Source organism: Phycomyces blakesleeanus (assembly GCF_001638985.1).
Source record: "Phycomyces blakesleeanus NRRL 1555(-) unplaced genomic scaffold PHYBLscaffold_1, whole genome shotgun sequence".
NCBI classification, from domain to species: Eukaryota; Fungi; Mucoromycota; class Mucoromycetes; order Mucorales; family Phycomycetaceae; genus Phycomyces; species Phycomyces blakesleeanus.
The window spans coordinates 2,318,670-2,340,339 of record NW_017265134.1 but is presented as its reverse complement, the minus strand read 5'-3'; the positions used below and the strand labels follow the sequence as shown (position 1 = coordinate 2,340,339).

At 40.9% G+C, this 21,670-nt stretch overlaps 7 protein-coding genes across 7 annotated transcripts; 2 read left to right on the top strand and 5 right to left on the bottom strand.

The window, feature by feature from the left end:
- Positions 1 to 1,148: 1,148 nt before the first annotated feature.
- Positions 1,149 to 1,624, bottom strand: PHYBLDRAFT_138531 (hypothetical protein; the record flags this gene model as incomplete). Its single annotated transcript, XM_018430016.1, has 2 exons — positions 1,149 to 1,267; positions 1,345 to 1,624. The coding sequence occupies 2 exons, from the start codon at positions 1,622 to 1,624 to the stop codon at positions 1,149 to 1,151; spliced, it is 399 nt and encodes a 132-aa protein (XP_018299024.1).
- A 2,423-nt stretch (positions 1,625 to 4,047) lies between these two features.
- On the top strand, positions 4,048 to 4,484 carry PHYBLDRAFT_104584 (hypothetical protein; the record flags this gene model as incomplete). Its single annotated transcript, XM_018427850.1, has 3 exons — positions 4,048 to 4,173; positions 4,237 to 4,322; positions 4,370 to 4,484. 3 exons carry the CDS (start codon positions 4,048 to 4,050, stop codon positions 4,482 to 4,484), a joined length of 327 nt encoding a protein of 108 aa, XP_018299023.1.
- A 1,918-nt stretch (positions 4,485 to 6,402) lies between these two features.
- On the bottom strand, positions 6,403 to 9,871 carry PHYBLDRAFT_129524 (hypothetical protein; the record flags this gene model as incomplete). The annotated part of the gene is made up of 12 exons (XM_018429290.1): positions 6,403 to 6,793; positions 6,881 to 7,085; positions 7,142 to 7,382; positions 7,451 to 7,638; positions 7,697 to 7,888; positions 7,951 to 8,282; positions 8,352 to 8,619; positions 8,693 to 8,868; positions 8,933 to 9,247; positions 9,313 to 9,430; positions 9,503 to 9,631; positions 9,698 to 9,871. 12 exons carry the CDS (start codon positions 9,869 to 9,871, stop codon positions 6,462 to 6,464), a joined length of 2,670 nt encoding a protein of 889 aa, XP_018299022.1. The 3' UTR covers positions 6,403 to 6,461.
- Positions 9,872 to 10,151: 280 nt separating this feature from the next.
- Positions 10,152 to 11,355, bottom strand: Gpb1 (G protein beta subunit; the record flags this gene model as incomplete). Its single annotated transcript, XM_018427849.1, has 4 exons — positions 10,152 to 10,617; positions 10,677 to 11,148; positions 11,199 to 11,203; positions 11,246 to 11,355. The coding sequence occupies 4 exons, from the start codon at positions 11,353 to 11,355 to the stop codon at positions 10,152 to 10,154; spliced, it is 1,053 nt and encodes a 350-aa protein (XP_018299021.1).
- Positions 11,356 to 12,374: 1,019 nt separating this feature from the next.
- On the bottom strand, positions 12,375 to 13,571 carry PHYBLDRAFT_62024 (hypothetical protein; the record flags this gene model as incomplete). The annotated part of the gene is made up of 1 exon (XM_018440889.1): positions 12,375 to 13,571. One exon carries the CDS (start codon positions 13,569 to 13,571, stop codon positions 12,375 to 12,377), a length of 1,197 nt encoding a protein of 398 aa, XP_018299020.1.
- Positions 13,572 to 16,177: 2,606 nt separating this feature from the next.
- Positions 16,178 to 17,449, bottom strand: PHYBLDRAFT_138526 (CCHC-type zinc finger transcription factor; the record flags this gene model as incomplete). Its single annotated transcript, XM_018430015.1, has 1 exon — positions 16,178 to 17,449. The coding sequence occupies one exon, from the start codon at positions 17,447 to 17,449 to the stop codon at positions 16,178 to 16,180; it is 1,272 nt and encodes a 423-aa protein (XP_018299019.1).
- A 3,506-nt stretch (positions 17,450 to 20,955) lies between these two features.
- PHYBLDRAFT_62022 (hypothetical protein) lies at positions 20,956 to 21,584 on the top strand (the record flags this gene model as incomplete). Its single annotated transcript, XM_018440888.1, has 3 exons — positions 20,956 to 21,045; positions 21,067 to 21,177; positions 21,231 to 21,584. The coding sequence occupies 3 exons, from the start codon at positions 20,956 to 20,958 to the stop codon at positions 21,582 to 21,584; spliced, it is 555 nt and encodes a 184-aa protein (XP_018299018.1).
- Between the last annotated feature and the right edge of the window lie 86 nt (positions 21,585 to 21,670).

Below are 21,670 nucleotides of genomic sequence, written 5' to 3'. Positions count from 1 at the left end.
CCCCTTGCATTTTCTTTAGCTTTTTTTTCTATTGAAAGTCTAAAAGTTATATATTCTACTAATGGTTTTTTTTGCTTTGTAGTATGACTGTATAGAACAATTACTGTTTTTTTAGTTTCCCAAGCTTTTCTCTTGCTCAATCAAGATAGCAAATTACCAACCTTGATCATATACATCTATATCTTATCATTCTACTCTCAATAATCATCAGTATTAATATCATTAAAATTCATTTAATAGAAAGAAAGAAAGAAAGAACTGGAAAAAAACGTTACTTTTGTTGAATAGCAAATATATAAAAAAAAAGTTTCGGTACTTGTTACAAGCTTAGAGAGAAAACAGATACTTTATTATTTAAAACAGAACCTTTACTATCTTATTTTTCATGTTGAAGATATCAACTCTCCTTCTACATATAAATAACCTTTGCTTTTTTTCTGGGCATATTTTATGTTCTGTACCATAATCCCCGGATATCTTATGGTCATCACCCATTCCCTTGAGAAATCATCTTGACACTCAACCATCGATATAACCTCATTTCAATAAAACTCAACCTGGAATTCAAAATTCCACCTCCTATCGTATTGTGAGGATTCAGATAATATGCATGTATACTTTTTGCTTTCGTTTCTGCTTTTTACTAGTTGACCTATATAGCTTTTGAAATATATGTAAGTTTATCTCTTACTGAATGTTAGGTCTTTTTTACGTCTAATTTTGAAAGCAATAGAAGAAAGCTTTTTCTTGTACCTTTGAACAAACAGCGCACAGACCAGCTTAGAGTAACCTACAAATCGCCGTTATAGAAACTTGTACTCCACTTTGAAAGTTATTGCTACACCGATCAAAACCGAACCTTTCCTTACTTCTTTGCTTTTTTGCTTTACTTTGCTTTACTTTGAAAAAGCCATCTTCTCTAGTAATCTAATTCAATATTACTAGCTGTCTACTCTACCTTAGAACAGTTACACAAACCCAATAAAAAGAATATATAGCCATATCACGTTTGCTCTGACGTGGACATCTAAGACTGACAAAAAGCGCAGTCGTAAACTTTAATCGCAGATGAAAAAATTTTCTGTTACTTATAGACCTCCTCCAACGCGTGTCGTTTGTTTTCTCCTTGAGCAACAACAGTCCCGGTTTCATAGTGAGGCGTCTCTTGCGACCGTTGCAGGGAGATTCTTCCATGCTACAAGCATCGGAAAGTGAAAGTTGTTACTCGCCAGCTCAGTTAATTCTGAGAAGTCGTGGGGCATGGTCTCTTTTCTTTTGGAAAGACTACTGTGTACATCGCATCGCCAATGTGGAATCATGATGCTGGGGGGAGGGAGGTCTAACCTGTGGTGAGATGTGCTGGCTCTTCACTGCTAGCCTGACTGAACTCTTTAACGGCTGACGGTGAAGCTACTGGTAGTCGAATGAGCTGGACCTTATCACCTAGTGGTAAGTTCTCTGGCGAGTTCGCACCCACATTACTCGGTGACGAGATGTGGGGCTGGATGAACGGGTGCTTTCCGTTGGTTTGCCACCATTCCAGCACCTCCTTCGCTACCAAGTCAGGTTTACGTCCTGAAGGAGATTGAGCCGCGTAATGCGGGGACAAAGAACTTGGTGTCATGCTTTTTATTCTTTTACTCATGTAAAAGAACATTAAGTGAAATTAAATCAAATAGAATATTTTCTTTACGTATATCTTTAAATAAATAAATAAGGCCTTTCTTAGCTATTGTCAACTTTAATAAAAAAACACGCTTTTAAACTTTTTTTTTTGCTTGATTGAAGAGTTCAATGTTGTAATTAGGAGGGCTCATTTATAAGAAGAAATTAATTAGTCAAATAACTCTGAAAAGAAATAAAAAAATATTTGTATATTCTAAAGTGGTATTGATAGCCGTGTTCAACTGCAGAGGTTGTTGTTGTTTATAAATTATATTAGGATTAAAGTAAGACTAGTTTCTGAGAACGCCGATTCCGTAGATTTTATATTATTGAATTTGGCTAAGCCGGATGGACATTATGAATGGCATGCATTGGAATGAGAGAAAGAGAAAAAAAAACAACAAAATGGAGAGATGAGAGATTAGAGGGAATGAAGAAATGTATCTGACAGAAAATATGGGATGTGGTCTGAATACACAAGTAATACCCTCGTTGTATTTACACAGACTGTGTAAAAAAAAGAAGTCAGTTTGGATGTATTTATGAAACAATAACCCTTACATACAAGTGTTTTTAAACTTTGATAACTACTGAATGCTTGGTATCTTTCATTCGTTATTGCATACACATATGCGCAATAATATTCACAGTGTAATAGATGCTTTGAATTCAAATGAGAAGAGTAGACAAGTGTTAACAGTTACAAATTATATCCTTCAATATTCTGTATAAAAGTTAGTTGCCAAAAATGTACAGGCAATCTTTATATTATAGCTCTTAAATACAAGTTGACAGACATAGGGTATATTGAATAGCAACGCCCGGATATTATAAAAGAGGTGCATTTTCATATTGAGTCACATAGAGTAGAGTCGAATAGAGAATAGTAAAGAGAAATTTTGATGCTTGTCGATTATTACAGCCGATTCATTTCTTTATATATTTTGCTTATATATCAGTTTTTATATGTGTTTAGGTGCAAGTTCTCAAAATATACCGTGATTTCTGCCATTTCAACATCGACAATTTTCTTTAAATTACTACCAAGAATAAGATTGACCTAATTTTGAAGAGATTGAAGAAAATACTCTCTATAAAGTAAAGATAAATCATCGATTTATATTAGCAGAAAAACTCTTGTGTATCTTGTCATATTTAAATTATTTAATAAAAAATGATTTTGAAAGTATGTCAACCTGCTCAAAGATCATCTTATTTCGATAGTATTTACTGGAATTTTCACTATGCGCACAAGAATAATGAATTCAATTACAAATTATATAAAAATACGATTTCAATAAGAACACTTCCCTTAGTACTTTGCTTGGAATTGTTGGGTTCCTTCCGAGTAATATATATATATAAAATATCATTGTCTTGGGTAGATAATAGATCTACAGTTTGTGATATTAAGAATTTGGTTCCTGTTTCATTCATGGTTATTTGAACAATAGTTTAAAGCTTAAATAATCCTAGATATAATATACTTAAATTATAAAAGGTAGAAGCCATAGATAGTTTACTAATTTATTTTTTAGTAAGACAAATATTTTTAGAGTTAACAATTCGGTGACATTTCATCTTCTGGGACGACATAGTGCTTGTTTATTTGTGATTTTCTCAGTAGTGGTTGATTATGGGCTTTTCATTTCTTTTGTTTTTTCTAAGGATTTGTTCAGGTTTTCTAATATACTATCCGGTTGAAAATGTTCTCTTGAGAGTCTAGATTTTTACTGTTAAATTGTCTAAATGTTATTTTCTTATTTCATCTATATTTCTAGAAATTTTGTCAAATTAAAGCCATAGGCCCATTTTCGTGTGTATGTGAAAATTTACAATACATTTGGTATGGACAGACTAAAAACCCAAGAAAGAAAGTTCAAAAATGTAACTCGTATTATTGGATTAGAGTCTAAAAAAAGTTCGAAGATTTTGAACTTAAAGCAAATTTCAAAAAAAAAGTTCGAAAAAAGTTCAAATGACTCGGATGGTCTAATCTTCTTCCATTACCAATTGGATTGAGAAGATCATACTTTTGGTGAAAAATATGTACCATGGAATGTAAGGCCTAGAAAACATCCCAATAAAATATCTTCCCCTGAGGGAAAAGATGGTATTACGAGCACTTAATTTTATCTAATAAGGATTTGAACTTTTTTGAACTCGTTTTGAACCTTGTAGTCTGTCTACACCAATTTTGTGAAGATATATTTGTCGATGTGTGAAAGAGAGACTGACTTTGTTTATTAGTGAAAACGCATTATATACCATTTCTAAATTGAGAGATTGTATCTCGCCTTGGTTACCCATGTGACAGCGCTATAGAACCCCACCTTTTCTGGATATCTTATTATATACCCCTCTTTATTCGTATACTTGTTAATGTCTGCTATTCCTTCCCATGTCTCCGAGCGATATATTAACAGTCGTTATAACAAAGCACTAAATATCGTCCAGCATCTCTCAGCGTCTTCCAGTGTCCAGCCTACCAAAGAAGAAAAACTAGAGGTTGTTTTATACACGCAAAAAAAACAATAATTTTGTTATTGGGACTTACCGTTCTATCCGCAGCTGTATGCACTTTATAAGCAGGTCTCACATGGCAATGTCAATACTCCACGACCAGGAATGTTTGACCTAGTTGGCAAAGCTAAATGGTATTGGAAAACATATTTGTTGGTGTGTCATGGCTGACATTCATTAGGGATGCCTGGAAGAATCAGGAGAGCATGGCAGCTATAGAGGCTAAGTACCGGTATGTCGACTTGCTTCTGAGGGTTGCTTCTGAGGTAAGCGTTATTAAAGGGTTTTTCGATTAAATACTTCCTTTTATCAAAAGAAAACCCGAGATAGCCTTATTTATGCAAGTATTTCCGATTATATTAGGCATACAAAAAGAGTGCAAGTAGGTTAGAGGCACAGCAGATTATACAAGCCTTTGCGATGGTACGACCATCGGAAGACAACGATAGCGACGAGGACATTTACAGAAACCCAGAAGGTAAATTTTCTGACAAACATAGTCTTGTTCTTACTCCTATATTTTATATTACAGGAATGAGCATAGCCTCAGAAGATATAGAGGAGCAAGCATATCTGCGAGATATTCAACAAGCAAAGGCCATTAAGATCGAGGCTCAAAAATCTCAAGATAGCAGGCCAACTTCCAATTCACCAGGTGTGCGATCCTTTCAGTCAAGTGGGTCAGGATCCCAGCAGCCGCCAATGAGAGTGTCATCTTTACAGGAAAAGGCATCGTTACAAGACAAACCAAACTTGCAGCCCAGCAGAACACCATCTGTAGCATCTGTGCGTTCAAATACGTCTCTCACCAATCAACCACGTCGCCGTCCCTCAGCAAGCAATGCATCTGGAATGCATTCGCCACTAATACAGCGCACACCGGTGCGGCGTCCTCTTAGAGATCCTCCCCATCTTGGATTACCTCGACTTTTTCAAGAGAATTTCGATGATAAGACAAACCCTTGGGCACAACAACCTTCTCAGCAGCGCTATAAAGTAGATCACAGCAGTAGTGAAGATAGTATCGACGGTCAAACCAGCCTTCGCGCAGAAATTGCCTCGGCCTCGATGACCTCCCCCATGATCACTGGTCAGAGAACACGTCCGTCGGGAGAGTCTCCTATACAAGGATCGAGTACAACTTCATCCGTCACAGCAACTCCCACCTCTGTCGCACGCCCCTTCCTAACCCAACGTATACCATCTCGGGTTCAGGAACGTTCGTTTGATCCCAGACTCTCTCAAGACGCCTCATTCTCGATGATAGCTCTTGGGCCTGCTACTAAACGTGCCCTTGAGTCACTACAAGCAGAAATCATCGCTCTAAACGAACGGATCGACGACTTGAGGCAGGAATTAGTAGAACGTAATAAGGAGAGTGTGGTTAATCGTATGTCGATAACAAAGGATAGCAAAGGAGCTGTGGCAGAAGACAACGATGAAGACGACAAGGAAGACGATGACGAGGCCTGGGAGGGGTGGCGTTGGGTAATAAAGGTAGGTTGTATTGTGTATTTATTCTGATGGTTGGTATGGTAAACGTTATCTCTATTGGTTTAGGCTGCTGCCAAGCACGCGGCCGTTAATCTTTTAACTACACTTGTACTGTTTGTGGTGCTTTACCGGAGTGGCAGTCCAGTAGCACATGCTATAACAGGTCATATGTTTCGTGTGTGGCAACGTCTTAAGCTACAGATATTATTCACCAAAGTGGTTGTGTGATTCAAAGGAGGTTGGGGGAGAGGGATGGGGAGATAAGGAATGATATTTTTGTATAAAAATAAAGGAGTCGTAAGAAAAAAAGACAGCCCCCACCTCTTTCTCTTCTACTTTATTGCTTCCATTATTTATTTTTGTTCAGTGCGCTCGTTTTGTCCGACATGAGAGACCATCAGGAAGTCTCGCCCCAACTGCGAATGGTCCAAAGTAATCCCAACCTACGACCATTATCTATTCAAGATACCTCTACCAAGAAACCTCTTTATCATAGTCGCACACAGCACAAACAGCTTCTTCAACGACAGTCATTCTTAGCAGACGATACCAACTCACTCGACCACCCAGTCAATATGCGTAGACTAACCAAAGAACTCGAGCGTGTGAATAGAGAATATCGGTGTGTAAAGCACTTTGTGGACCCTTTTGCCGAGTCCATTAAACGAATTCTCGTCCAACACTCGCCTTCAACCTGAATAAAGAAGTCTACTTATTTTTATATATATATATTATTTTTATTGATTTATTGATTTATAAAAATGTTCTTCGTTCCCTTTTTAAGCTTTACGAACAAAGTCAATTAAGCATAAGCCATAATGAATTTGATCTGACAAACGGCCAAATTCAGACTTTTGTTGTGAGAGAATGGCGCTGAGCTTGTCATGAATGGGGTTTTCAGGGTTAGCAACCACCAGGTCGCCGTGAATTATACAAAACACATTTAGCCATGCTTGTGCCAGCTCAAAGTTCTTACGAGTCGAGAGCATATAAGAGATTGCGTTCACAAATTGATTCATTGCAGTCAGTTGACCATCCACTGTCATTGAACGAATCTCAAGATCAATAGCCGAAGGGCTAAGAGACTTGCAATATGCTACAAACTCAGAAACTAAACACAATGTTAAAAAAAAACAAAAAAAAAAACCAAGAATGTGTTTGTTTGTGTGCATATATATATATATATATATTAACTTACAGTCTTTGGACTCATCCCCTGAGCGAAGTAAACGAGTAAAGTCGGTAACAAAGTGCATCTCGTTCAATTGGAAGAAGCTCTTTTTTGATTCACTGGATTCTTTCTTTTCTTCAATGGCAAATTGGGGAGCTGCACCAGGCAGTGTTGGCAAGAAGAATGGGGCCTTTTCTGGTAATTTAGGTGCTTCGGTGGGTTTGTTGCGTTGCTATTTTAGAGGTTAGTAATCTAGAAATAAAGATTATTTTAGGAGCAAAAACTCACCTTGATATTATCCAAGTTCAACAAGTTTTGCCATTTAGAACGAGGCTCCAAAGAAAGTGTAATCATTTTCTCGGTAAGTTGCTCTGTCTTATTCAATGGATCTACAACTGTGGTCATCTCATCCTCATCCTCATCTAATTCGCCTCCATCGCCATTCAAAGAAGGAAGAGACAAGAGTTGTACTTCTTCATCATCTGGGATACTGTGTAATGAAACATTGGTGAACTGTGTGCGGTTTGCCCTAAAAAAAGTCGAAACAATAAGTAAAAGTAGATATTATTATTAATTTATATCAAATACATTACATACCATAAGAAAATTCCAACATTATCTACATGAGATGTGGCTAGATAATCACCGGTAGGAGAGAATGTCAGACTGGTAACAACATCCTGTACCCGGAAAATATCAACCATTGTGCCAGATGGAAGATCCCATGTACGAATTGTGGCATCCAATGATGAAGATACGATCCACCGACCATCAGGACTGAAAGTCTATAAAAACACACAACTTAATACACTATTTATATATATTACCCTGTAAATCACTTACCATATCTGTAATTCTGTTTCTGTGACCCCAAAACTCTCTGACCACCTTTTGTGTTTCTATATCAATGACACGAATACCAAGATCATCGCATGCTACTGCTAAAAGATCATTATCGCGCAAGAAAAGAATTTCAACTACAGGGGATTCGAGTTGAATGGTATGAAGCAGGTTAGCAGACTTGAATTCCCAAATCTAAAGAAATACAAATTAGAAGGTCATGGTATGTAAAATCAGCCACTCTTGCCGATCATTACCTTGATAGTCTTGTCCACAGAAGAACTGATTACGAATCGGTTCACATTATCTGTTGCCAGCCCTGTAACTGCCTTTTTATGACCATCAATACCGCCATATGTCTTGCGATGAGCACCGGATTGCAAGTTGAACATATCAATTTGACCGGATGCACAGCCAGCAAACACAAAGTTACCGCATGCACTGATAGTAGTTGTCTTAATTGCACTCTTGTCTTTACTAATCATAGTATATTTTCCTTTGCTCTTCTTGTTTAAACTCCATGTACGAATAGCATTATCATTCAAGTGACATGTTGACACATTATCCCACTCTTTTTCTTTAGCAATGCCTAAAAGTAAAACAGAGCTAGTGTAAGAAATATATATGATATTCATCATTGACAATTTTAGTTACTTACAGGTCGAAAAGTCAACAATCTGAGGTAGCTTAAGGTCCTCCATCTTTAGCCCCTTCTTGTTGGACTTGCTAGCCAGATGACCTTGTGAAAATTCAAAGCTCTGGGCATCACGTCTAAGTGAAAATGAACGGAGTGATTGATCTCGACCTGCACTGATAATCGCCTTTCCAGCACTATCATAAAATCTAATCTTTGAAGGAGGTCCATAATGTCCACTACGGTACTTCAAGGGCAAGGGTACGGAGTTGTGCTTCTCGAAAATCCATTGCTGGTATAAATTATATATAAGCAAACTAGAAAAATATTGCCCATGATACCATCCCAATTGTCGTTTGCTTTACCTTGACAGCGTTATCCGCACCTGCTGTCACAAGTACTGGTTGACCATTCAAAAAAGCGACAGAAGAAATCGACCCGCTATGAGCTCCTTTCATCTTATGCACCAGACGACGAGTGTTGAGATCCCAAAGAGCAACATCGCCGTGCATGTTAGCAGTAGCCATCATAGGTTCCTCATCTGTTTTGCGTTAATATGCTCTCTCTTTTTCTTCTTTCTTTCCTCCCTATTCATCATATTTTACCTGTGCGGAATGAGATGGCCGTTACTCGGTCTTCTTGTCGTACACTGTCGATTTTCTCATCCACTTTAATGTTGTGTAGCTGCACAGTACCGTTCAGTAATCCAATAGCGATAACATCGACCACAGGTGATTGAGTCAAACATGTAATAGGAGATCCAAACGATTTAAACTGATATACAAGACTGTTGGTGCGAATATTCCAAATTTGAAGAGTTCCTTCAGTACTACTGATCAGTAATTTATTCAAATAAGTGCTAGGGTGAATCATCGCTGTAGCAGTAAATTGATCACCGAATTCGATCTCTGTATACAATTCTAATCACATACACAAACATAAATTAATAAACTCTTTACACATCTGAGCACAAAATAGAATTCACCTCTTGTAGCGGTATTCCACATCTTCAGTGTATTATCATCGCACAAACCGACAACGTAGGGACCAAGCACGAGCAGCTGGAAGATAATGAAATTTCCTTCACCTCCAACACGAGAAAACTATTAATGGGGTAAGCCAGTCTTATTAGTTATTACAATCATTATGTTTTTTTATCCAAAAAAAAAATCTACCTCTTTTCCGCGTTTAAAAGCCAATACGCTATTACCGCAAGCTGCATAAGTTATTCCATTAGCAGATGTCATGGCGCTGATGGCATTTTCGGTAGTAGGGCTCACAAAGAGCAAGTTCATTTTAGCAACCTAAAAGCACATCACATCTACTTAAGACTTTTTTCTCGTCCACATTATTCGATGCAATGAATTTACATTGTAGGTCTGGAAGTTGTTGCCAACGCTGGTAGTCAAGAAATAATCTTGTCCACGAGTTTCAATGACAAATGGAATATCGTTTGTAATGTATCCAATAGCGCGGAAAGGTTGGAAGATGCGGGATCGCAGGGGCTTTATAGCTTTCTCGACACGCTGCTTTTTGTGGTCCATAAGTTCGTGGTTGGCCATTGTATGAGTCGATCGATCTTCACTCAAAAAAAAATTGGAACTTGGCCCTGTTAAGAAAAATGGAGCGCCACCAAGAAAAGCTGTCACGACAAAACGTTCAAAAAAGGGTATTCTTGTCAAGAGAATATGCAAAATGTATTTTTAAAAAAAAAAAGAAAAAGAAATTAAGGCGCTATAATTAAAACATAGTTATGCAATTGAACCGCAAAAGATCATCCTAAGCCCACACCTATCACAAAGCAATTTAATAAGTTTAGAGGTTTCACCAATTAGCCTTAATTACCTTTAAAGATGCATCCCAGCTACCCGTACACAAGACTGTTCCGTCACCAGAAACTCCTAGGCACGAAACCCGGTTCTCATGACCTGTCAATACACCCACCCGCTCGCCTTTGAGAGTATCCCAAACATGACAGTTATAGTCATCATAGCCTGCGAACAAAAGTCGACCAGAAATAGAAAAATCAATCGACGTAATGCCTGACAGAACAGATTCATGCGTAAAAACATTCAATTCGCAATCGGCTCGTATATCATATAGTCGACAAGTAGCATCATCGGATCCAGTTACAAACGCTTCGCCGTTTGGAAAAAATTGGACGGAATTGATATCAGTTTCATGTCCTGAGAATGTATGGACACATTGAGCTGCTCGGATATCCCATACTTTGGCTGTAGCGTCACACGCTCCAGTGACAAACACATTAGGATTTGGACTAAGGGAAAGGCTAAAAGGAATATATAAATGTCAATCATCATTTTCTGTTTAGATTACTCACTACTTTACCTCATCACGTCTCCTGTGTGATCATCAAAGCTCTCTGTCTTTACGCCAGCATCAATGTCCCACAACATACAGCTCATATCACCCGAGCTTGTTAAAATACGCCTATCATCTATAAATCTACAACTACTGACATAGCCTGTGTGGGCAGATAGTTCGCGTGTTGGACGGACTGGTCCTTCACGAATTTTGAGGCTGTAGATTGAACAAATGTTATCTAACCCACCACTCGCCACGAAATCTCCTGAAGGACTATAGGCACATGTCATGACCCATGAAGATCTTAGAGGGATGGCATGCACCTTATTACTTGAATAAGCGTCCCACACAATAAGTTTTCCATCCTGAGAGGCCGACACAAGGTGTTGTCTGTCTGTAGCCCAATGCATGGAATATATTTTTGCGAGATGGCCTTTGAGTGCCTTTCGATTCTTCATTAATACTCGAGGCAGAGAATCAATATCCTTTGCCATCTCTTGCACTTTTTTAACCCAAAATAAGAATAAATGTCAACTTCGGTGTCACCATTTCTGCTTCGAGCTATTTAAATCGCTATATTTCTTTTCTGTCACTTGCATGTAGTATCTGATAAAGCATCTTTTCGTTGTTTTATACGTTCTTTGAGTGCTTCTGCATCTCGTCTAGCAACAGCGATTCGACTGGTAATTTCGTATTCTTCCATTAGGTGGAAGAAGGGAAGGATAGGAGGGAAAAGGGGAACTGTGGACTTTATTATTATTGTTCCTATTCTTATTCTTATTATTATTTCAAGGGGAAAAATAAAGAAAGAATATTAGTCGTTAAAGAATAGAAAGTATAAAACTTATTGCCACATGTACCAGGCAACGAAACTTGCTACTAAATTTCATTGGACACAATTTTATTAAATTTGTATAATATTGGACTTCTGGCTGTGGTTATGGGGATTTATTGTTAATTCCCACAATTTATGGAGGCAAAAGAGCGTATACATACATCTACTGTTGATGTTGATTTTTTGTACTCGGTCTAAACTTAGATTACATTCAGCGTAACCGCTCATATGTGATCAGTAAATCGCAGTAGATTGACACTTTGGTGATTACATTGAGCAACTTTAGTGAGACTGCGAGTGCATAATTGGAAACTAAACATAATTTCTGGCTCGGGTTAACTATTGCAACGAAAGTGGTTCGACTTTTATTCTTCTTCTAAAAAGTATAATCGTAAGAGATTGGGAGAAAATGAAGTCCAAGTATTGTACTCAACAAATACCCCGTATTTCAGTATTCCGGTTTGTTGGCTATAATCCCTTTTTCGTGTATTATCCAATTCATGTTTGAGACACGCACAAGCACACACACATATATACAAAATCGTTATACTTTGATAATAATAATAAAAATGTTTATGAATATCTTTCAATTTTATTGTTGTTTTTTTCTAACTAAATAAAAACAAGTATCATTTGGCAAATCTTTACTAAAAGAATAAATAGAGTCATATGCGCATGCTCGTGTAGCTCTGTCTTGAAGTTGCACTACGGTTTTTGTTTGTATGGAGCGGAGCTCTGGTTTATTGGTGGGACTCTTGTCCAAAAGGCTTAAGAGGCGCCACAACTTGTTTTTGGTTTTTCTATTATTTAAATGTTTTTGGGGATTTTGTGTTTTAAGTTGTAAATGTAATGTAAAAAAAAAGTGGAAACGAAGAAACGCGATGAACTTAGACAGAAAAAGGGCGTTGATCAAGGTTTTCTTCGGATTGTAAACGGGAAAGCAGGGAGTTGGCAGTGGTAGTGGCATTAGCGGCAACGAAAGGTGATTGATCGAATATGAAAGCCCAGTGATGTCTCCACAAGGCTAAAAGAACAGAGCCAAGGATTGAGGCAGGATGTGAAGTGGGATCAAGGGGGGGAGGGAAGGAAAACTTGTATAGCGCATTGTGAATGTCAGAGGATTGGGGGGAAAAGCCGAAATGCGCGAGCCAGAGTGTGTGCCAGAGAGGAAGCTTGAGTGGGCATGCGTAGAGAAAATGGTCTTGAGAGTCAATTTCCGTTCCACACAGCGAACAATTAGGGGAGGGAAATGAGGTGGGAATACGGTTATGCAGCACGGATTGACATGAGATCTTGTGGTGAAGCAGCCGGAACCAAATGTTGCGAGAGGCATACGGAAGGATAAAAGACCAGAATTGACGCCATTTGATGGCTCGTATGTTGTGCGGTACATCCTCGATAGAAGAAGTGACGACTTCACAGGAGGAACGGAATTGGCGTGTAGACAAGCGTTTCCAAGGAAAGGTAAGAGAGAGGGCCGACAGGAGTGTGGAAGGGTCAACCTCAGTGCCCGTGCGAGCCATCAAGTCAGGGAATTGTTCGGTCAAGATACTTTGAGGCAGGCAAGCGCGAATGACGAATGCGTGAAGGAAAAGAGAGTGATCATCCACCCGCTGAAGGACTTTGCGGAGGATGCGTGGTGAACGAGGAAAGGAAGAAGGTAAGCGGCGAGAAAGGATATCCAAAGTGGTGTTGATCTCGTAGGCATCCCGGATCCGGAGGTGACGCCAAGAAGCAGGAAAAGCAGGGAGACCATGTGGAACCACAACTGCAGAGGCGAGAGGAATGTCCAGACAAGTCGGTAGATTTATCACAGTAGAGTCAAAATCGTGAGGCAAGAGATCGCAGGCAGCAAAAAGGTTAAAGAAAGGACTGGTGTAAGTTCGGAATCGAGGGTGTCTGAGGTCAGGAAAAATGAAAGGAAGATGGGGATGGACATCAGGTAGATAATGCCGAAGAAGATATAGCAGCCAAGGCAACACCAGACCAGAAGGAGACGAAGTGGATTGGAATAGAGGTCGAAGCCAACGGAGCTGAAGGGCACCTTGTTGCAGTTTTGGATTCAAAACCCCTAAACCGCCCATTTTTGTGGGGAGACATAGAGTGTCAAGTCTAATCGGTGGGAAGCTTCGATGCTGAAGAAAGCGACCCATGAGAGAGCGAACTTTTGTAAAGAATGTGCCGGGAACAGATACAACACGAAGAACGTGCCAGAGCTTTGACAATATAAGAGAGTTTAGGACAGTAGCACGGCCACGGAAGGACAAGGCGCGGGAGAGGTGGATATGTGAAGCTCGCTCTATCTTAGACAAGATTTGTGAGCAGAAGGAGTTGCGTTGGGTGAGGGAGGAGATGATCGGAAAGCCAAGGTAGCGGAGAGGTTCTGGAGAGCGACTATCATGCCAATCGACAATCTGCAAGCTGTGAAGGGTGTCCGCCCAGTGAGGATGAGGTCTGCCTGACAGAGAGAAAGCTTGGGTCTTGTGAAGGTTGATGCGTGCGTTGGAAGCAGAGGCATAGGTGGCGAGGTGGTGCTGCAATCGGGACATGTCCTGGATCTGCGGGAGGAAAACCAGAAGATCGTCGGCATAAGCGAGTAGCTTTATGGGTGGAGGTGCGGGATGTTCAGGCGTACTTTGGATCTCAAATCCAGGAAACTGAGGGTCGTGTATGAGTCGGCGCAAAAGTGGTTCAAAGGCCAGGTTAAACAGAACAGGGGACATGGGGTCACCCTGTCTGAGTCCACGTGCTTGACAAAGAGGACGAGAGAGAAAACCGTTCACATTAATCTTAAGGTCGGAAGAGAAGAAAAGATTAGTGGTGCAGGTTATAATTGAAGGAGGAAAACCGAATTTAACAAGAACTTGTTGAAGATAGTCAGGGTGAACCCGATCGTAAGCCTTTTCCTGATCCAAGAGAAGACCGATTCCAGAGTGACCAGTAGAATTGGCATGATCCATAACCAGCTTCGTAAGTATACCGTTATCAGCAATGAAGCGACCACGGACAAATCCTGTTTGATACGGAGATACAAGCACTCCAGCAGCTTTGACCATTCGAGCGTTGAGAAGCCGAGTGAAAATCTTGGCATCGGCGTTGATCAGAGCAATCGGTCGCCAATTCTTCAGGGATGAGAGATCGCCTTTCTTGGGCAACAGAGAAACACATGTTGTTTGCCAGGATGAAGGGAATTGGCCACTACTAAGAGCATCATTGTACACTTGTGTCAGCAACTGGGAGCAAGAATGGTGATGAAAAATGAGTTGGAGGATCTCATAAGGGAGGCCGTCCGGTCCTGGGCTACTTGTTCGTGGAGAGCGAGACACGCCTTCTCGTATGTCTTCGATGCAAAGTTCAGCAGTCAGAGAGGAACATACGGTATCAGAGAGGCAGAGATCGTTGGGAAGGTGGCGAAGTAAATCGTCTATGGCTAGTTGATCTATTGGTTCAGGTGTATACAGGCCTTCGTAGAAAGAAGCGGCAGCTTCAGTCATGCCATCAGGCTCAGTGTGTAAGTGGTCAGTGATGGGATGGCGTAGTTTGGTAATGTTCTTTCGGGCTTGGCGTTCTGCAACTGTTCGCTTGAGGTATCCTGCGGAGATCTCTCCATTCTCTCGCCAATGTTTGCCTGCACGCAGGGCAAGAATTTCCACTCTCTCCAGCTGGACTTGTTGCAACTGTCTTTCAATAATGGGCAATTGGAAGTTTTGGGCGGGTTGTTGTCTGAACTTGTGGATTAACTTGTCACGTTTACTTTGAAGTCTGGCCTCCAGTGTAGTGAGTGTTTGTGTGCGGCGCCTAGTAAAGGACTTAATGAATTTTGTAAGCATATGTTTTAATCTATCCCATTGGTCTTGTGGGGACATATAGGGAGAAAGTAGAAATACGGAGGTAGAAATATAGGCGTCAAATTCAGTGCAAAAAGTGTGGTTGCGGGCAAGACGAGGGTTGGCGCGCCACATTCCCTTTCCTGTTGCATGGTTGGCGGTAAACTTAAAAGTAGTGGCTACTAGACAATGATCGGACCAATTCGGATGTATATAGGACACAGAAGAGGACTGACGGCACGGGGCAAGGTCGGAAGAAGCAAATACATAATCTATGGAGGAGGAGCAAAGTTGTCGGTGGAAGGTTGGGGCAGGGACTTCACCACTCAATGTGACACAATCCACGAAATGGTTAGAAATAAAGTTAAGCCATTCGGGAGGGGCCTGGCGAGGGTTAGAAGAAGTAGTGCGGTAGGTATAATTGAAGTCGCCCAAAAGTATGCATGAGGATGGGAGACGAGGAAGTAGTGATGGAGAGTTGAGAAGAGAGCGGAGGAAAGAAAAGCGGTCCCGGTAGGAAGCTGGGGCATAAACAACGCATATACGGAAAGAGGGAATGGAATTATTAGTATGTATGACTGTAGTAGAGATGCAACGGCCACAAGGGCTGAATAGAGGGTTAATGAAAGATAGGTGCGGAGAAAGAGAAACAAGACCGCAGTGCGGAGACCATAAGGAATCTTGGGCATGGAATTGTGTATGGAACATCTGTTGGAGAGGTTCAGTATTGGCATGAGTTTCTTGAAGGGCGAGTAAATCGATCCCGCAGGATCGAAGGTGTCTTATAAATAGGGAGCGCGTTTGTGGGTGGTTAGTTTTAGCTAATCCACGGCAATTCATAGATGCAATTTTTATCATAATTATTATTGGGGGATAGTTTCTTCAATACCCTTCATAGGGTCGTCTTCGCAGTTTTTCTCAAAGTATGCCTCCACCTCTGCCAAGTCGTCATCGGTGAGCGTGGGATCATCAGCGGGGAGTGTTCCCCTATCAACTAAGTTCGCCTCAAAAGGGAGTGGAGGTGTTTTTGGTGTCTTGGTGCGTGAATCGGCGGGTACAGCTTTGGTGGTGTTGGCGGGGTTGTGTTGAGACCCGGCAGAAGAGAGGGAAGGGTCAAGTAGGGCATAAGGGTTGGCTGTGGTGAAGGAGGGGGGGAGGGACTTCTTCATATGTGAGCCAGAGTGAGTGACAGTGGGTCGGTTGGTGGTGTTGCGGGTGGCAGTGGTGCGATGGGGGCCATGCGGTTCAGGAACCTTGCGATCCCGTTTGTATGAGTTGTCCACTTCGGCAGCACGAGGGCATTTAGAGCGAAGATGGCCGACCTGATGGCAGCCATAGCACGAGCGAGTTTCTTTTGGTCGAGTGGGGCAGTTGTCGCGGTCATGGCCCATGGTTTGACATAGAGCGCAATGGGCTCCCATATTGAGCCAAGTGGCCAAGAACGTCGTGTTATCATCGAAATCCATTTTAAAGCGAAGTGGAAGGAGGGCACCTTCCTCATATGGAGGACGCTCCACATATGCGTGTCCACTTCCATCCATAAACCCAAACAACGTGTTAATGGAGATATCGTGCACATAGCCATATTTCGTGAGAGCATTACGAAGTTTGGTATCCAAGGTAGCGTATTCTTGAGGAGGGAATCGGGGGAGCTTTGACAAAGTCAGCTTAAACAATTTGGATGAGCTAGCAATGGCAGGGGAGGCAAGAACAGTTTCGTTGTTGTACCGAAAGCCTACACGACAAGCACGAGCACAAACATCTTTGGAGCTCAAGTGGAGCTCAAAGAGGGTACCAGCTTTATTGGAAGGGTTCAGGCCAAAGATTTCGCCAGGCAAAAAGGACTGGAGCAGAGCGTCAAAGAAAACAATGAATTCGGGAGAGGTTTCCGGGGGAGTAGTGTAGTAAACGGAGAACTGGCTAGTACTTTCTCGCCAAGTGCGAGGTTTTGTCAGGGGGTCATTAGACCCAAGTACGATGGCATGGCGGAATGTCGGTGCGGTGTTTGTTAGGGCAGTCAAGTAGGTGAGAGGGAGTCCGGGTGTGGGTGTTGTGATAGTGGGTGAATTGTTTGTATGGCTGTTTATGAGGTGTTCCCCTGTGGGGGGGTCCGGTTGTATAGCGGAGGAAGCCATGTGTGAAGTTGCACTACGGGAAAAAAGGGGCGTTTTTTGTAATTGTGACTTCATTTTTTGCCTATAATAATTAAAAAATCCCCAAAAAATCAAAATGAAACAAAAAAATCTCTGTTTTTTGAAATAGCTAATAAAAAGTAAATTGACTACCTAGAATTAAATCGCAGAAGAGACAAAAGTACATTTCAACTACAGACTTTACATTTTTAGATTGTATAGATTGAAATTGAGGACTATTAAAAGTCAGAAGTAAAAGACAAGGAAAATATCTAAACGGATTTCATTCTTGCAGCAGAAAGTTAAGACAATTTGAAAAAAAACAAATTATAGGTCTCTATATTGACCAAGATTTAATTTCGGGCCGCGGTTAAGTTCCGGCCACACTATATACTTTGTTGTTGTTGTTGTTGTACTATCTGTTGCATCTGACATTACAAGACCAACCAACTCCTTGACGTCTGCTAGGTGGACTACCTTTGGTTTGAGCTGGCCATTTACCACCACCGGAATGCCATTGTATAATACAGTACTATATATCAGCACCAAAACAAGGGGCCACATTTTACCAGAATTCTCATGTTCAAAGAAAAGAATTACTTTTCCAAAGAAGTCCTTTGCAACGGGAGTGTATCGGCGACGTACATTTGTGAACAGATCGACTTGCACCTGAAGACGAACATGATGCGCCTCTCTTAATGTATTTTGGGCAAATGAGGAGTCAATCACACAGCCATTAATAAAAGCTTTGCGACTAGTTATTATAGCTGGCTCAATCGTCCCGCATTCAACCCCCTTTGATCTATAAAAGTCTTGAATAAGAATCGGAAGACAAGAAATGTCTTCGAAACTGTCATCAATTGTTTTATATCCTAAAGGTCCCCAGAACTCAATATCGGAATCTGCACCAGCACGCTCGCCCTCACTAGTAATTGGCCAACCAGCAGACATATCTTCGTACTGTAATACAACAGCTCTCCGTTTGCCTCCATCGGAATCAGTCAACAATCGCCGTGTACGAGCCAGCCTGACCATTATGTTTCCAGCATTCACACCAATTGCCGAATTGCTTTTGATGGCGCGAGAATACTCGCCAATAGCACGCTCCATTGATCTTGTGCTGTATGCACGAGGAGGACCAAAGGCACTGATCATAACGGGGTAATGTTGTAGAAGGTGCTGGTTGATAGTAAACACCGTTATTTCTATTTTATCATTCCGATAAAGGTCTTCGAGATACATGTTCCATAATTGTAATTTTCTAGAAGAAAATTATAAGTGGCAAGAAAAAAAACACTGAATCTTATTAAACATACCTTTTTATAGAGGTTTGTTCCTCTGCTGATAACTCCCAGCTCATGAGTAAGTTGCAAGCTTGCACAAGTCCAAGCAATGCTTTCCTGGCAGTTGTATCTCTTACACGCTCGGCCACCATTGTAGGGACAACGAAGAGAAGGAAATCGGCCCAGTCTACAGCCTTGAAGTATCCACTGTACTTGGATATGTTTCTCCAAGAGCCATGAAATGCTGTCGGAATTGTTTTTCTTGTTGCTGCCATTGCCACGCCGATTTCCTTGAGTACATTGGCAGGAAGAAACAGAGAGTGTTTAATCCCATACTTTCCACCAATAAGCCCCCAGACCTGTTTGCCTATTCCATTGCAAAGGCCATGCATCTCGTCAAGGGTAAAAAAGAGCGGGCCTGTGAATGATGCCAGTGAAGAAAAAGGAGATTGTCCTACAAGACCCTTGCTGGACAAACTTGCTGAATCAAAGTTTTGGAAACTTTCCAAAGTGCGCATAGTAGTGTCTGGTAAAGATCTAAAATATTGGCCACGGCCAGGAGTTTGGCCCACAACATTACAGAGTCGACAGCCACTTTTGCTCATATGACCAGCGTGACATGCCAGCTTCGCCACTTCCGGAATATCACCAGTTACAACAAGGACATGGACCTTTGCACGGATGGTGAGAGTTGGGGTTACGACAACCATTCCTTCCTCTTGGAGTACCTTGAGGTCTGCCAAGGTTGGCTTCAAAAATGACCAGAAGTCAAGTGGTGCGGAAGGACCTGGGATCATCGCAATTTGTAGCATCCGGCTTTTCTCATAACGGACCATCGGAGGAAGATTAAGAACTGTGGCATGCAGAATAGTAATCGAACCGGGAACGTTATGAGGCGCAAAGCCATCGACAGACAAAGAAATTGCAACATCGTTTTCACCGGAGAAAAGGTGTTTGATTGATTGGTATGCATGCCCGTCAAAGATGTCTGCCTTGCTGCCATCTGCCTTTTGATCGTGATTGTGACGGTATAGCATCTCATGTCTGGTACCATTGTTGGCCAAAGAAAGGGCAATTTGCCTGGCCAAAGGAATCTGGACCATGGTTTTCTCGGCAATGGGTATACCGTCCTTATCGGTTTTGTCGCTTTTGTAGCGAGCTTCACCACAATGCTTGCAAGCAACCTCCTCTGCATCGTTAAACATCATACATCCGTTTCGGCAGACGTCGTATACTGTTTTTTCTACGCTAGAGAAACGCTTCAAGAGCTCCTTGCCCAGGTATGGTGTACACACTCTGTACGTTATCTCGGTTGACATCCCCAGAATGCTGTTGAGATGCGCAGCAAGCTTCTCATGAGCTTGACGGGAAATGCCAAAGTCATTGATGATTTTCATGAACTCCAGGTTCTTTGCATCATTGTTGCTCGGGACAGGAGAAGGCTGGCTAAAATCGAAAACCAAGGGAGAGGTGCTACTTTCAATTTCACTCTCACATTCGATATCACACTTTAATAACGCAAAATCAAATTAGTACAATGCATTTGTATATGCATATATATATATATATATATATATATCTTACCATGGGATCATCGAGGTCAGTGCTGTTATTACCATCAGTGCTTTCATGACTAATTGTGCTTGTATTTTCTCTGTTTATTTGAAGCATCGATATTGTTAATACATAGTTTGCCTTTTTTAACTTTTGTTTTTCTCAAACTCACTTAAGCATCAAGCCTGGAATCGCAGCTGAAACAGACTGGCTAGGCATCGAAAGCAAAGGAGTTGCAGACAAGTGTGCATTTCTCATATTTTCCAACTGATTTTTCAGGACAAGGTTAAGCACTTCTCAGCCATTTTCATATTACTATAGGTTTTTTTGCAAGAACCGCATTTATGAGGGAGAGTTTTTTTAATTGACGGCATTTTTAAGTAGGTAATTGAGTAACTTTGGTAAGAATAGAGATACTTATCTTCTCAATACGCGTCTTTATACTTAATCCATTGAAGGTGACAATGATATAGATAATTTGAACTCCCTCACGGGACTCGTAAAGGTAATAACACATGGTATGTAGTTATTGCAGCTATTATAATAAAAACAATAAACTTCGTTAAACCAATAGATATACCGAAATAAATCTGATAGTAATTAGAAAAAAATTTTCTTCCTCTTTTTCCCTTTTTTTCACAACAAACCCATATTTCTGATTTTTCTAATACAATGAATAATACAGATTATACAATTCTCCAGATACTTCAGGGCATGCAAGAAACACTTTTTGCATTGCAAAAAGGCCAGGAAGAACTTCAGGTTTGACAAGACGCACTCAAGAAAGGTCAAGAAGCACTCCGGGATGAACAAGCATTGCTTAGGCAGAAGATCGCCGATGTTCATAAAGATATGAATGGCCGAGAAAGCCCAGGGCCGACAATAGTACATAACGTAAGAAATAATAAAAGGAAGCAAAGTATACAGGCTAACATAAGATAATACAGAATCTCGGTGGAGCAATTCCAAGACCAGTACCGAATATCAAAGATATAACTTTGGTACATATCTACAGAATGATGAGCCACGATCTCGGGGTTAAGCTGGATAAAGGAAACAAGGCAATCCTTCACATTTGTACAGGCCTTGTCTGCGATGAGCTGGCCACTCTTCCTTCTGTGCAAGCTCTGGGACAATATCCAAACTGGAGTGCAATTTCTCAAGAGGACAAGAACTGGGCGTGCACCAGACACGCCTGTCTACTTGGAAACAATGGTATAGACTTTACCAGATGCCACAAAAACTGGGCATCTGTTGCAAAGGTCAGCCAATTATGGAAAAACCGTAAAAAGCGACAGTAGATTGTAAGTCTGTGCCTGGTAGGTATCATATAATAAAATATCAACTATCAATAGAGTCTAGTGAATAAAATTATATTTAGTCAGTA